This window comes from Talpa occidentalis, unplaced genomic scaffold (assembly GCF_014898055.3).
Source record: "Talpa occidentalis isolate TD23 unplaced genomic scaffold, MPIMG_talOcc4v2.1 talOcc4.5, whole genome shotgun sequence".
In the NCBI taxonomy this organism is placed as follows: domain Eukaryota; kingdom Metazoa; phylum Chordata; class Mammalia; order Eulipotyphla; family Talpidae; genus Talpa; species Talpa occidentalis.
In genome coordinates this window covers 81168803-81184489 of record NW_023604861.1, presented here as the reverse complement: position 1 = coordinate 81184489, position 15687 = coordinate 81168803, and the positions used below count along the sequence as shown (strand labels likewise).

General features: G+C 37.5%; 1 protein-coding gene across 1 annotated transcript in view; it reads right to left on the bottom strand.

The window, feature by feature from the left end:
• The window catches only part of ANTXR1 (ANTXR cell adhesion molecule 1), a 226043-nt gene that overhangs the window by 151833 nt on the left and 58523 nt on the right, over positions 1–15687 (bottom strand). Inside the window, exons 4-8 of the mRNA XM_037527535.2 lie at positions 7504–7585; positions 6900–6933; positions 5565–5644; positions 2330–2398; positions 878–958 (exon numbers count right to left, since the gene is read on the bottom strand). Coding sequence (XP_037383432.1) covers positions 878–958; positions 2330–2398; positions 5565–5644; positions 6900–6933; positions 7504–7585 — 346 coding nt within the window. The remainder of the gene's footprint in view (positions 1–877; positions 959–2329; positions 2399–5564; positions 5645–6899; positions 6934–7503; positions 7586–15687) is intronic.

Below are 15687 nucleotides of genomic sequence, written 5' to 3'. Positions count from 1 at the left end.
CACTAGAAGAATAGCTGACTTCCTGGTCATAAAACCTAAAGGTGGAGGCTGCAGTGTCTCTGACTTCATTAGTGTAGACCACACACTGGCCTTCTGGCTGACCCTTTGAAGACCAGCAACATCCAATATTCCAACTTGACCAAAAGCCTGCCCAGTGTATGGAAGAGGGAAGATGAGGATGCTGTCCTGTTCACTGATAAAAAAGGGGGAGATGAAAAACTAGTTGTTTTCAAGGGTTGTTCTAGCCACAGACTGGGATGGAAATGAATGCTACTGATTGTTTAAAGCCTAGAGGATATTAACACCCTGATATGTGGGAATTAGAGATTTAAAGCAGGGGCTCCATTAAAATCACTTGTGAAGAGCTTACAAATTCTAAAGCCCAGGCTGTTCCCCAGATCAGAAGTCCAGACATTGATTAGTATTGGTAATTTTCCAGTTGATTTCACTGGGCAGCAAAGGTAGAGGACTGCCAGTTCAAAGTATCTCCCATGGTCAAGTGATAAAGACTGAGATTGCAAGTGCTCTGTGGGCAGCTAGTGTTCAGCCATGTTTTGGAAAGCTGAGGCTAAGTCAAGTGCACACCATCAGCCACAGTCTTTCCAGTATGAGAACCTGGGATAGCTGAAGTTTGGCTCTGCCAGAAAAGGGTTTCCTTCCATTAAAAATTTTCCATTGTAGAGTAGAAATGCATAGGAGAATGAAGAAAGAAGCTAGCATGAAAGGCAGAGGGAAGTGGGACTTGATATATAGAAACTAAACGCATGTTCTCTCAAGCAAAAAAATGACAGCCTGAGAGAGACAGCATTGGGGTATTTATAGAAAGTTGGGGAAGAAAGTGCCTGAGCACCAGTCACAGGGCCAGTGCTGTACTCACTGAGTGGATGATGCCTTGCAGAGCTTGAAAGCCGTCATTTACAGGAAACACGTGATCTTTACTGTCTGCAATCCGGGCCAGCTAAGAACATAGCACACACAACACATGGAGCTTTGTCAGGCTAGGATGTAGAGAATTTAAGAAAGCCACTGGATCCAGGGGGGCTTGATCTACTTTTAGATCCCAGAGGAACTTGATGCCCTATTGGACTTAGGGGCCCCATTGAAACGCCCTCAGTGATAATGATCTTACCAGGTACCTCCCTGGATTAGCTTAGAGGGTCGACTTCAGAGTTTACATTTCTTTTAATGCTTTTTGCCTTGAGAGCAGAGGTAAGCTTGCCTGGTTAGATGAATATTTGGCCTGGCTTGATCTATTTATGAAATTTGGGGGCAAGCCATTGGCTCCATTTTCTTCCATTCACCCAAATATCTGTTGGCAATTGTATTAGAATCAGACTCGTTTCTTTTCAGAGTAACTTTAAAAATAAATCAGGTTTTGATTTTGGGTGAAGCCAATGAACAAGGACCTGCAGCTTTCACCCAAATTCATTGAGGAAAGGACACTTGCAACTAGTTTAGCAGCTTCTGCTTTATGGAGCAAAGGATTAGAAAAAGGAAAAGCTGATCTGTTAGCTTTTCTATTCTCAAACCTCTGTATGGTTCTGTGATTGCCACAATTGTGGTCAATGCCAGGATTTTTATTGATTTTCCAAGTAAAACACAGTCACTGAGAAAATCCAGAAGTGTTAAAATAAAAGAAAAAAAGTAACTTGTTATCTATTGATTCATCTATCTTTCTTTTATTGTTAACTTGATATATAATCTTTCAAATCTTTTAATGTAAATATACACATACTTGTTTTAAAAGTGGACTCATAATTTTCCAATATTTTTGTAGCCATATTTTAATCAATAAATCATAAATAATTAACATCATCCAATGGCAATAAAACAGAAGGAAATTAAGAACTACACTGAAGAACATTTATTTAAGTTGTCAGAAAACTTTCACCATTTGCTCATATATACTTACACATCCTTTTTTTTCTCACTTACCAATCATTTCCCTTTTATATAGAAAACACATTGTATTTTTAATGAGAAAGAAATATTTGCAATAAAATCAATAAAATCAAGAAATTTTCCAAGTTAATTCAGATTTTTGGACATCTTGACGATTTAATAACACAAAAGTTTTTTTTCAATTTATCAAGAAAGTCAATCAAGAAAGATGATGCCTGAATGGTCTGTGCTAGACACCCATGTATATCGGCAAATGACTTCATGTTCCTTACACATCCAATACTTCCTTCTCTGTTTTGCATTTCTGGAAATATAGTGTATCTAAGTAGTATCTGTGCTGCCGATGCATCCTCTGCATGGAATGCATCTTTTCTCATTCATTCACAAGATTAGCATGCTCCCAAACCCAAGAAATCTACAATCATACCTGAGTTTCATTGAAATCCTTCACACCAACACAGTAAACAATTGCGCCAAGATCTCGGGATCTGTTAGCCTAGGTCAATGAAAAAAACAGACATTAGAATAATGCCATACACACAAGACCTATATAATGTTATAAACAATGTCACTTCAATAATGTCACTACAAAAAAATTAAAAAGTAAAAACCATTCAGGAAATAAAAGAGAAAGAAAATATTGTGGCAAATGTAATCCTTTTGGATTAGCCAGAGTACCAAATGATCATTCGAAGCACTGTATATTTGGTTAGTGAGCACCTAATATAAACTAGGTCCCACAGTGGAGAGGACCATCCTTGTCCCAAAAAAACTCATGCTCTAGTGACTATAACATTCTAACCCAATGCATGGTGGACAGGATGTATTGAGAAAGATCCATCAAAGTAGAGTCTTGATCAAGGGCTTTAAAAGATGAGAGGAGGGAGGGAACCTGTAGGCTAAGGTAAATCCTATTAAATATTCTGGAGAAATACTATCTTTTCTATTCTTCTGATGGATTTTTATTGATATTCTTTTCTTCCTTTGTAATGGAAGCATGGTATAAATGGAAAGGAAGCAACCTTTGGAATCAGTATGCCTGGGTTTGACACCTGGCTTTCCTCTGTGAAGTATTGAGGGGCTAAAGGACATAATGTAGGCAGAGCTGCTCACACTACACTTAGGACAATGCAGCTGCTCCTACATGTCAGCATCTTTGTGAACAGGGCCTTTTTCAATTTCCCGGGATATATTATTGGTTAATTGTATGGGGATTATGGTCCATATTTGAGTGGTTAGATGAACCCATGACCTTCTCTATCATTAGGTATTAGAGGGTAGCATAATGAATAATATCCAGATTTTGGCTTGATTGTAAAATTTATTTATTAAATCCTCTGATACCTGATTCCCAGGTTCTTCTGTGTTTTAGAATAAAAAACAAAAATTGTAAACCATTGGTATGTACAGTACTAAATAAATAGTAGTAAATTTACAGTTGGTTCTCAATATATGCATATTGATTTGAATTATGATTTTTCTCCCTCTCAATCCCCAGATCCACTTGTGACTAACACTTAATTTTAGAAATGATAGAAATATGCATGTCTCTTCCTTTATGTTAGAAACATTTCTTGCTGCTTTCAGGATAAAACAAACATTTAGATAGTTTAGCCCCAGTTTTATCTGCAACAAGTTCTGTGGCTCTCCTCCTTCAGTTGGGCTCAATTTTTGAATCATAAAAACAAATGGTTCCTTTTCTTTATATATCTGGAACTTTTTCAGAAATGCTCCTAGGCATTGGCACTCTAAATATTTTTCCAAGTTTCTATGCACCATACCTAAAATTCTTTTCTGCTAACCCCTATTTTAAGCCTCTGACACTGTCATTTATTTTATATTCAGTTATTTCCTTATTAGGGTTTTTACTCTATTTGACTATTTTTTGGCATCCAAATAAGCCATTTTGGACTCCCTTTTTTACATCATTAATTTTAACTTTAGATTATAGTAATATATTATTTTCCGGATGCCCAAGGGACATCTGTCATATTTACTGTGTGTCTTCCCAATGTGAATTATCCTTTGTACTAGTTGTACGGTGGTAGAGGGAGGTAATGTATTTACCCACATAATTTCCTCATGCTCTTTGCCAGGAGAGTCTTTTAAAAACTAAACATATTACATGAGGGCAGCAACTGTGTCTTACCCATCTCTGTGTCCCTAGTGTCCAGACTGATGTCCAGCATATGTCAAGTTTTCAGTTAACAATGAATAAATGAATGAATGAATGAATATGTAGGTTTCCCCTGCTATCCAAAAGTAGATCATGCCTATGAAACTTTTCATAAGTTAAAATGGCTTAAATCAAAGAAGCAATTACCATTAGTTTCAATGGAAAATGTTTGAGAGTTCCCAGATCCCCAAAATAACCTACCTAGTCATAACAAATAACACATAAAACCTAAAATAACACTAACATATAGTAAAAGCAGGAATGCTTTATTAATATACGGTCTGGACAGTGTAGTTCTAGGGAAAGCACTTAGTGTTGCTTTGGCTACTTGGGGTACCTGCTGCCTCTAATGCAGCTGCCGCAAATAAATGCTGGATGCTGTTTCCTTTTTCTGCCTTTTGTCATAAAAGGGAAAATCCTTCCTGGGTTTCTTTCATTTAGTGCAAAGAGATATTAATGTAGGTCTTTCGAGAAAGTAAAATGACGTGATTAAAATTTTCAAAGGCGGGAAATACCCACACACTTCTTATATGCCAGGGGAGCTGAATTTAAATAACAGTCAAAAGCTTGAGGTGAGTGTAAACTGTTTACCTTCACTCCCAGAGGCCAGCATGTCCCTCCCTCACTGCCTACCTTTTCCTTTTTTGTGTTTTGTTCTAACTTGGCTTGAATGAGCATTTGTCAATGTGAGGTTTTCATGCTTTTCATGCTTTTCCAAGGAGAACTTGGTTTCCTTGGGTTAATATATATATATATATATATCTTAAATCTAGAACTTGAAAGGATTTGCTACATACAAGTAATACTTTTAATTTTTGAATAAACCTCATTTTCTGAAGTTCTTTATACAAACTGAAAATTTCATTTAGAGAATTCTTTCACTAGCTTTAAGGTGTATTTATTGAGACCATAAATCAAAGGGAAAAGGATACATTGAAGGTGAGATTACAATTTACTTTGCCACCAATTAATGTGAAACTTTGATTCTTAGAGTAAGAGTCTCAACAATTTGGCACATTCTTCTGATAAGATTGGTTCTTTCATATTTCAAGTAACACTTTCCCTTCCTCTTGTTTTTACTAGAAAATATGAGGGTGAGTAGAGGAAAAATGGTACCAAAATTTTGGCTTAAAAGTAATATGTGGCATTTTAAAACTGCTAGGTAAATATGGTGTTTTCCATAAAGACATGGTAGATATATTATATATATATGTGTATATATATATATATATATATATATATATCCCTCAAAACACAGAGTAAATGCAAATACTTTGAAAAGGGCAAAATGATGTACCATGTGTAAGATGCAAAATTTCACTTAAAATGAATTATCATTTTTTACATATGAGACATTCTTTTACCCAAGAGTTTTACCAAGAAATCCTATCATTTTGTCCAAATAGAAAAACTGCCACCCATTTTTCAGAAGGAAGAAACCCTGTTTCCATGTCTGCATTTAGACATGGGCCAGACCATTGCTTACCTCCCTCTCTGAATAGAAAAAGAGATCTTCATGGAGTTCTCCATCAGTCAAAGCAATGATGACGCTGGCTGTCCTGTATCCTGCTCAACACAATACAGACCACTCAGTCCACCTGTAGCACTGTGGGAAACCCCCTCCCTGAGAGTCTGTCCCTTAAATGCTCAGCCACCTGAGGTCAATATTATGAGAATCAGCAATTCCGTGGGGGGGTAGGGGAAAGGGGTGTTGAAGCAACTCCTACATGAAGAAGAACGTGTCTGTGGGAACAGATTCTAGGGAAAGAGGTTTTATTTCTGAATTTCTCAGTCTTATCTCAAAAAATGGCCAAACCTGGTGAAATGGTTATAGGACTGATAGCTAAAGAAGTCAAATGTGGTGATATTCTATTAACAGTTCATGTGACTATACCCAAGGCCTGAGAGCAAACTCTACCACCTGATTTGTTCAGGGTCCTGACTAATAGGCACCACCTCTTGCAAAATTTGGTAAAGAGTAATTATCACCATGATTTAGAAGTTGATGGGTAGTTATTATAGCAGTTGGCAAAACTTACTAAAATTTTTTCAGTGATTTTTAGGTTTGGAGTTACATTGCTGATGACTGACTTATATTAACAAGGGTGGGTTGGTGTTGATGGTGTAGATGTTGGGTCTGTTCTGTTTGCTGTAGTTTAGAATGAAACAGAATATACACACTTCTACAGGCCTTGGAGGAAAAATCCTCACTGTAATATTGAATCCCTTTTGTGAGACTGGTCTTCGATAAAGAAATGCTGTCCATGAAATATACCATAATGGTAGTAATTTAGAGTAGTAATCTAGAAATGTAGGGATCTTATTATAATCAATATTATTTCTATGCGGTGGGCATATAGAAATGTACTTAGTAAAGTACATTTTATACATTTTTTTTAAAATTTAAAGGAAGGAAAGTTTATGCCAAATTGGCATCCTAACCTTAATATTGTATCTGGTCACAGTATTTAGTCTCAGCTTGAGGCTGAGAGAGGATAAGAAAATTAAAATGGACATAAGAAGTCAAGACTTTACTGACCCATCCAAGTATTTATGAATTAAATGAATTCAACAAACAAATCTTTTCAAGGGTATTATAGACTACAGCTTATAATAGGATCTTAATTACTTTACTATAACTTGGCAGCAACAGGACAGCAACATTTGACTTAATACATGCTGTCTTCTGATGCATTTCTTCTTTGAGATGAAGTATGTGTCCAAGGATTATAGACATTATTTTTTGAAATGTGAAATGACTAGGGTACTTTTTCCAAAACAAATGCAACAAAAAGTTAAGTAATTCATTATATAGTCTTACCTTGACTGTTTTCATAATAAATCTGTTCACTGGCCTGAAAAACACATGAAAGGGCTATTAAACATAAAGTCACTGTATGCCATTTCAAAGACCATGTAGGGTTGTGGGATCTGATGTTGAGGGGACCGCCATGGCTCAGCCTTGATTCTTTATATAATTCACCCAGGCTTCACTCAATATCCATGGCTGACATTCAGCTAAAGTGACTCTAACATGAAACTACTCAACTGTGGACATGGATCAACCCATGTTGACTTAGACTTAGACTTGTTTTCCTTAAGGTTGAAATCATTGACATTCTGTCTCAACTGCTGAAGCACCAGGGGAATGAATGGAGGGGACTTATTTGTGGCATGATTCATGGGTGCTAGTTAAACATTAGATAACAAACCTTTTATTGGTGTCAGGGAAGGAGGAAGAAAATTCATTTCTTCAATTCTTTTGGATAGTTATTAGTGTACAAGCTAATGGGAAATTTTTTTAGTGTCTTACATTAGATGTTATTCAGTTTCCTTAATACATGTGCCTTATCTCATCAGCCATCTGTATGCTGGTGTTTTCATACCACATTTATATTTGGAGTTGAAAATTGTTTTAAAATTACCCTTTCAAATCCTTCATGCATGTAAGTGTCTCCTCCTGGCAGGACCTTCTGGAGTTCTTCTAGACCTTGACGGATCTGTTCCCTGAAATCCAAAGACACTCAATTAGTCTCATTGGAGCATTTTTGTAATTTGCTATTGATAGTCATATGCATTAATCTTTTTCTTATATCTGTGCTATACTGTCCTAACAATCCCCAAATGTCTATCAGAGGGAAAGTCTTTGCAGTACATTATCCATTCAGAATCAGCCACAGTATAGGGGAAGCAAGATTTCAAGGATTGGGCAAAGGATCCTTCTGCAGGAATATCCATCTGCTCTCACTAGTTTTCCATTTCCTTAGATGGATAAAATTTTCATTCTACCTTGAGAAAGAGTCTTAAAATACAACTGCTCTTGAGTGGACACATAGCAACTTAGACATCATTAAATAAACTTTATATCAAGATGCAAATGGCTCACATGAGCCAGAAAGAGGTAAGTTCATGGACCCAGAACAAGGTATGTGTGGGGGGGGGCAGGCATCCAGAGCAAACTCTGCCACCTTCACAGCTGTGCCAAAGGAAACCATGTAGTCAGTTTTGAAAACAAAAGCCCAGGCAATCCATGCTTTCCAGGACAACCAAGAGTGTTTTATGTGGGTTGGTGCCTATGTTTTCTTACACTGGTTGCTCATGGTGGCTATGGAGCAGGAAGAGGAAGTGGATTATGGTTGGAAAAGGGTCTGGCTGGCGCTGGAAAACACGGATGGTTTGGGAACCAAACAGAATCTTTGAGGACTATTCTCTCTCAGATGTAAGATGTCCATATTCATGTTCCTATGCTAAAAATGGCAAGAAAGTGTAATTTCTGGGGAAAAAAATGAACTTTATTCACAAACTATAAGTGTATGAAAGAGTTTGAAATTACCCTCCTGTCACCGGGATTTCTTTAGTGGTAGATGGCAGAGATGCACTATTTAAATTAGGATAGGAAGCTCCTTTTGAGTAGCAAAAGAACCTAGCATTTATAGAACATTCATTGTGTACAACTTCCTGCTCAAAGATTTCTGATTTTATCCTCATAATAACCATTCCCAGTGGGGAGTACTGTGTTAATATTACAGAAATCTTGAGTTCAGAGAGGTTAAATAAGAGAGCAGAGACTTACAGTCAAATGTGTCTGACTCAAAAATGTCTTTCTGTTTTGCCAGGCAGTCTCACAGCATACATTTGTGCTGGAGAAATGGGAAGTTTTCAATAACACCTCTATTAGTGAAGAGCAATGGAAACTTCTGACAATGTCTGAGTAATTATTGTATGCCAAGTTCTGCTGCTAACACACTACATATAATTAATTCACTTCTGCATTATGACTATTCTTCGAGGTTCACATTTCACAGATAAATGGGCAGGTTAGAGCACCTGGGCTTCCTTGTAGATGAGGACACTACTTAAAGTTCAGGCTGAGAAATTCAAAACACCTGCTACCCCCATCAAAACAAAGAGATGTTTTAACAAACTAGAGCTCAATAACCTATCAATAACAGGAGCAAACATCCCAGAATAAAATTATTTACTAGAAAAGAGAACAATTTCTGACCTATACTTCTATATCACCTACAACCTTTGCCCAACTGCATCTTGTACTTAAAAGTAGCCTAGAGTGGAAGTGGGCACGAGACTATAATATACACTAAGACTGAGGAACTGGCTCAGAGGAGGACATCACTGTAGACTCCCACCACAAAACTCTGGCATCCACAGCACAGAAGGAAGATTGAATTCCTATTTACTGAGGGTGGTCTTCTGGTACCCCACTCCCCCAGTTGTCTTTTATATCTGCTAACCCTTGCCAGTACCAGCCCTCAGACTATTTCAGCTGGTGCAAAGATGATAGTGTGAAAAATCTAACCTTATTACAACCATAAAAATTGAAAAATGAGAAGACAGAATAACACACTACAAATGTTGAGAAAAAAAGCCCTGAGAGGGGCCCCAACTCAGCAGAATTACAGAACATGACAGAAGAGGAATTCAAGGTAACAGATCTAATAACATGCAACTCACAAAACAAAACAAAACCAGAGCATATAAAACAACAAAAGAATAGGGCCTCCCTGGTGGCACAAGGGGTTAAGATGCAACCTATGAAGCTGTCCACAGCCTCTGCAGCACGAGTTTGATCCCCAGCCAGGCAGGGAGCAGCCCACATGGCGAGGCAGACCTCTCCTGTCTCGCCCGCTGCTCCCCTGAGCAGTGTACTTCAGTCAATCTACCTGTTCTGTTCCCCACTCTGTTTTGGTGAATCCTCTCACCCCCCAAACCTCTGGCCTGTACCACAACTCTTATATGCATAAATAAATAAATCTTTAAAAAAAACACAAAAGAATAAAGTAAATATGGATCAGTTACAATTACAAATAAGAGTTAAGAAAAATTATATATAATAAAAATATAATTGAGGGGGCTTCCCTGGTGGTGCAAGGGGTTAAGTCTCAGCACTATGAAGTGATCCACAGCCTCTGCAGCACAAGTTCAATCCCTGGCCAGGGAGCTAACCCACATGACACAGCAGACCTCTCCTGTCTCTCCTTCTCCTCCCCTCAGCAGTTTATTTCAGTCAGTCTACCTGTTCTGTTCCCCACTCTGTCTCTGGTGAATCCTCTCACTCCCCACACCTCTGGTCTATACCCCAGCTCTTGTATGCACAAATAAATAAATCTTTAAAAAATATAATTGAGGGTCTCAATAGCAGACAAACAGAATCAGTGGAGGGAGTTAATAAGCTCAAAAATGCAATGTTAGAGATCACACTAATAGAACTAATAGAATAAAAAAATATAATAATGTAAGAACCTTTGGGACAATTTAAAGAGACATAACCTCCATATCATAGTCTCAGAAGGAGAAGAGAAAGAAAGGCATAGAATATTTATTTAAAGAAATAACTAGTGGAAATCATCTCAGTCTGGGAAATGAAACAAGACATTGTGATCGAGGAGGGCCAAAGAGTTCCAAACAAAATAATACCAGATAGACACACACCAAGACACATCATAATAAAGCCACTGAAAGCCAATGACAAAGACAGAATATTAAAAACATCAAGAGGAAAGAGGATAACCTATAAGTGACACCAGACAGACTCTCAGTGAACTTTTTAGTAGAAACATAACAAGCATGAAGGTACTGGAAGTAGATATTTAAAGTTCTCAAAGAGAAAGTTTTCCAGCCCTGAATTCTTTACCCAGCAAGATTAACATCCAGGACAAAAGAAGGAATAAGAAGCTTCATGAGGATCAAAAAATTAAAAAATTTTCAACACCGAACCACAAGTGAAAGAAATTCTAAAGGGGCTACTATAAAGAACAAAACAATGAATGTCAAGTCAACAGATACTTAAAACACAACATGGAGGAGGAAGAAAGTAACAATGTAGTCCATGCGAATGAGTTAGAGACCACACCATCCAATGGATCACTACAACAGCTCACCATACACTAACCTCAGTAGATAGCTCAAAACAAAAACTTAGAAGTAACACATAAGACAATGGAAATGAAAGTTAAGCAGATATAATAGGATGCCCTCAAAAAATAAAAAGGACAAAACAAACAAAAACTCAAAAAGCAAAAACATAACAAAATGACAATGAGCATTTATGTCTCAATAATCACCTTAAATATAAACACCTTGAACTCATCAGTCAGAAGATGTAGCATGGCTGATGGAATTTTAAAACAAAGCCAACCTTCTGTTGTTTCAAAGAAACTCATCTTACCAACAAAGACAAGCACAGATTTAGACTTAAAGGCTGGAAGGCAGTTATACAAGCAAGTGGCAACCAATAATAATAATAATAAAATTAGGAACAGCTATATGATAAAATAAACTTCCAATTAAGAAAAGTAATCAAAGATGGAGGCAGACACTATGTTGTGATTAAGAGTCTAATAAAACAAGAAGAAATTACATTCATAAGTTTGTATGCACTCAGTGAGCACTGAGATACATGAACAATAATAGAACTTAAGAGAGATTGAGGGCCTTCCTGGTGGCACAAGTAAGTCTTGTTAAGTCTCAGCACTATGAAGGTATTGGTTAAGTCTTAGCACTATGAAGGTATTGGTAGCCACTGCCCCACGAGTTTGATCTCTGGCCGGGGGACTAACCCACTTGGTGCAGCAGACCTCTCCTGACTTGCCTGCTGCTCCCCTCAGCAGTTTATTTCAGTCAATCTGCCTGTTCTGCTCCCCATTCTGTCTCTGGTGAATCCTCTCACCCTTCTCCACACCTCTGGTCTACACCCCAGCTCTTGTATGCATAAATAAATAAAATCAATCTTTAAAAAAGAAAGAGATTGATAACAACACAATAATACCAGGGAACTTTAGTACCCCACTTACAAAAATAGGCAGATCAATAAGACATCCTGTTGAATGGGAGAAAATATTTATACAATATATAACAACTGAGGGATTACTGTCTAAGATATACTAAAAATTCATACCATCAACAATAAAAATAAGTAACCCAATTAATACATGGACAGCAGATATGAACAGACAGTTCAAAAAGGATCTTCAGAAGACCATAAGACATGAAACAGCGTTCATCATTACCTTGAATAAGAGATGCAGATTAAAATCATAATGAGATACCATCTCACATCCATGAGAATGACACATATTAAAAAGACCTCCAACAACAGGTGATGGAGAGGATGAAAAGAAAAATTACACTGTTGGTGGTAATGCAAACTGGTGCAACCATTTTGGAAGCAATTTAGTGCAATCTGGATTTAACTTAAAAAACTAAAAATGGGATTACCAGATGTCCCAGCAATCCCACTCTGGGGCATATAGCCAAAAAATATGATATGATCAACACAAAAACCCATATGTCCCACAATGTTGATAGCAGCATTGTTTATAATAGATAGGAAATGGAAGCATCTTAAATGTCTATCAAGGGATGATTAGATGAAGAAGATGAGGTATATCCACACCAGGGATTATTATATATATCCACAAGAAAGGATGAAATGAAGCCATTTTCAACAAAATGAAGGGATTTGAGAGAATATGTGTAGCAAAGTCATAAGTATAAAAACAAATGCTGGGCATTTATACAGCAGAAAATTCAATAATGTAAAACACTTTCAAAGACCAGTAGACATCAATAAACATCATGGGGTCTCTGAGTTTAAGAGGGAACAGGAAAGGAAAGCAACAAGGGGATATGAGGGATGGTGGTGGGAAAAAATATGAAGTAAAAAGGGCATAGCTCATGAGGGTATTGCTGATAGCTTCTGAATGGATATTTAATAAGTCCTGTTTGCTTAAACATTAGTAGGTTTTTCTCAATAAAAATAATAGTTTGAAGAGATGAATAGGCAGAGGACAGAAGATTTTTGAAACTATTCTGTATGATACAACAATGATGGATATATGTCATTGTACATTTTATCAAAACTCAGAGAATGTCTAATACCTGGTGTGAACCCTAATATAAACTGTGGGTTTTGTGATAATGTATCAATGTAACACATATACCACTCTGAATGTTCATGTTAGGGGAAACTTGCAGCATGAGGGGTAGAGAATATACAGGAACTCTCTAAACTTTCTGCTCAAAAAAAAAAAAAAATTAGCCTATTTGACTTTCCCAATCCAAATTAGCTACCTGTAGTAGACTTCCTCATGGCACTACATATTTTTTTCCTTTATAGCACATAGGACATTTTATAACTAATAACATTTTATTACATACTGATTTGTTATTTTTCTTTTTAATGTATAGACTTTTTTTCTTGTGACTTAAAACTTTTTTTTAATTGAGGTAACATTGCTTTACAATACTGTCTATGATTCAGGCATACGAATTCACCCCTCTTCAGGTGTATGTTACCACCCCACACCCACCACTACGGCTCCCATAGACTTTAAACTCGCTAATGCCTTGGGATGTCTATTTTGGCCTCCACTATATCATCTGTGTCTACTGCAATGCCTGGAATAGTACAGGCATTCAACAAATATTTACTGAAGAGGCAAGAGGAGGGAGTGGATATCTCCACTGTTAATTATCCTGGGAAAAGGTCACTCTTGGGCCATGTAAGGGGAGGCTAGACAAGAACTGTTCTGGTCATTGGACCTATGGCAAACCTGGGCCTGTGTTAATTATTATAAACTATTTTATGTGCTGTATTTTTTAACATTATCTCAAATCTTTCAATAAATCTCATCAAAAGCATAGTTGGATTTCAGCTCTGGTTTTTGGTGCATAAGAAGGAAGGATAAAGATGAGAGTAGTGTCCACAACCAAGGTCATAGAATTGGGAGTGGGGTGGAGAGGAGTTGAGATTAACAGTCATGTGGCAAAAGGCAACTTTGCCCTGCAGGTGGGCAGTCTCAAGAGGTAACATGGAGGCAAAGGTGGCATGAGGGGGAGACTGAAATATGAAGGTGCAAGCTAGGATAGGAAAATCAGGGTTTGTTTTTGAGCACAGAGGGATGACACCATAAAGCCCTTCAGAGTGCCTGGGTTAAGCTATGTGGGTGGGTGCTAATTTCCGACAATTCAGTGGGAGGACATTGGGCATTATAAGTCAAAATGGTCTTCTTTGGTCATGGATTTGTGAGGTATGAGACACTCTTGGTAATATTAAAATTGGAATATTGTACAGGACTGACTGAAGCTTAAAACAGGCATTTTAGGGCGTGGAAAAGCTTCCTTGGCCTTACTGTATTTTATTCCCTGCCAAATAAAGTCTGGGAACTAGGGTGTTTTCTCTAAGCTCATTTCCTTTTCTTTAAGAGTATTTGCTTGCGCTTTCTCTTTTCTTACTACCAGAACAAGCAAAGGCTGTTTGGAAAATGTCCTTCTCCTTGATGCTTTGTGTTTGGCAAGATATGAACTCACTGGTCCCAAGCAATGATCACAACCTCTCCATATACCACTGTAATTCCCAAAAGAGCAAATGACTTATGGCCCTACCTCTCTAGTTCTTGTACCCTAAGCACCCACAATATCTAAACAAATGAAACATGGTTTCATGGGAATTATGGGGCCATTTAATTCTGGGATGATAAAACTACTAACAAAGGCCTATTTTTTAGTGCTCTCTTAGGAACATAAAAAAAACTGGGAGAAAGATCTTTTAAAGAGGGTGATAAGAACCTCTCTGAGGACTTGGTGATTACCAAATGAAATGTCATCTTCCTGGGAAATAAGAGAGGCTGCTATTAAACAGTCTCCTGTTTTCCTTGGTGGTTTCACATGTTTGCCAGTGTTCCTGCTTAGAAGTTAAGGGTTTTCAGGTCACATGTCTTGTGTTGCTTTTGTAACTCCTACAACACTTAATGACAGGCATAGAGAAGGTGATTTGTTGTTGAATGAAGGATTCCAGTTTAAATGCCTGCAGCTTAAATCCTCCGTTCATGTATTTCCACAACTGCTTATTGAACTTACACTGTGCACACAGAACTGTGCTAGTTTGTAGGGGTTCAGGGTGGGGAGAATCAGTCCTAGTGCCTGCTGGACTTTCTGTTCCCTTGGGAATTTTTCTTCATGAAGATTACTTCCTGGGATTCTGGTTGTGCTGTGACATTTTCATATTTGTCAATGAGAACACTAAGGGAAGAACACATAAGCACACCAAGAAGTACTTCCACAAGCTTTTTTCCTAAGTATCCTAGCGATGTTTCTACTGCAAAATCTTCCTTAAGGTTATGCAATGTCTACCACATTTCAGCCTTCACCACCACCCTAAAATAACCCAACAGCAGCTCTGCATTGTCAACTTCTTGCCTCCGAGTGAAAAAGCTTCATGGAGTTGGACTTTGCTCAAATGTCCTGCAGTTATTGGTTTCAGAGCCTCAACTTATATAGTAAACACACATTACTAATGCTGCACTCACATTTCCAGATGGTCTTATGGCTCCAGTGTTGACCACAAAAAAACATAGAGTGAGCGGAACAGAAGAACACAGATTAATTTAAGACAATTTGCTGCTACAGGAGTCATGAAATTTCACAACTAATTCTAATCATTTGTTTATAATGCATATTAATCATAACCTCTTTGGGATTTTTATCTAAGTATAGGCCAACATGGTTAATGATATCAAGAGATACACTGAGCCAAAGCTGTGTATATATGTACATTACATATATATGTACATATTCACACAATGAGATAT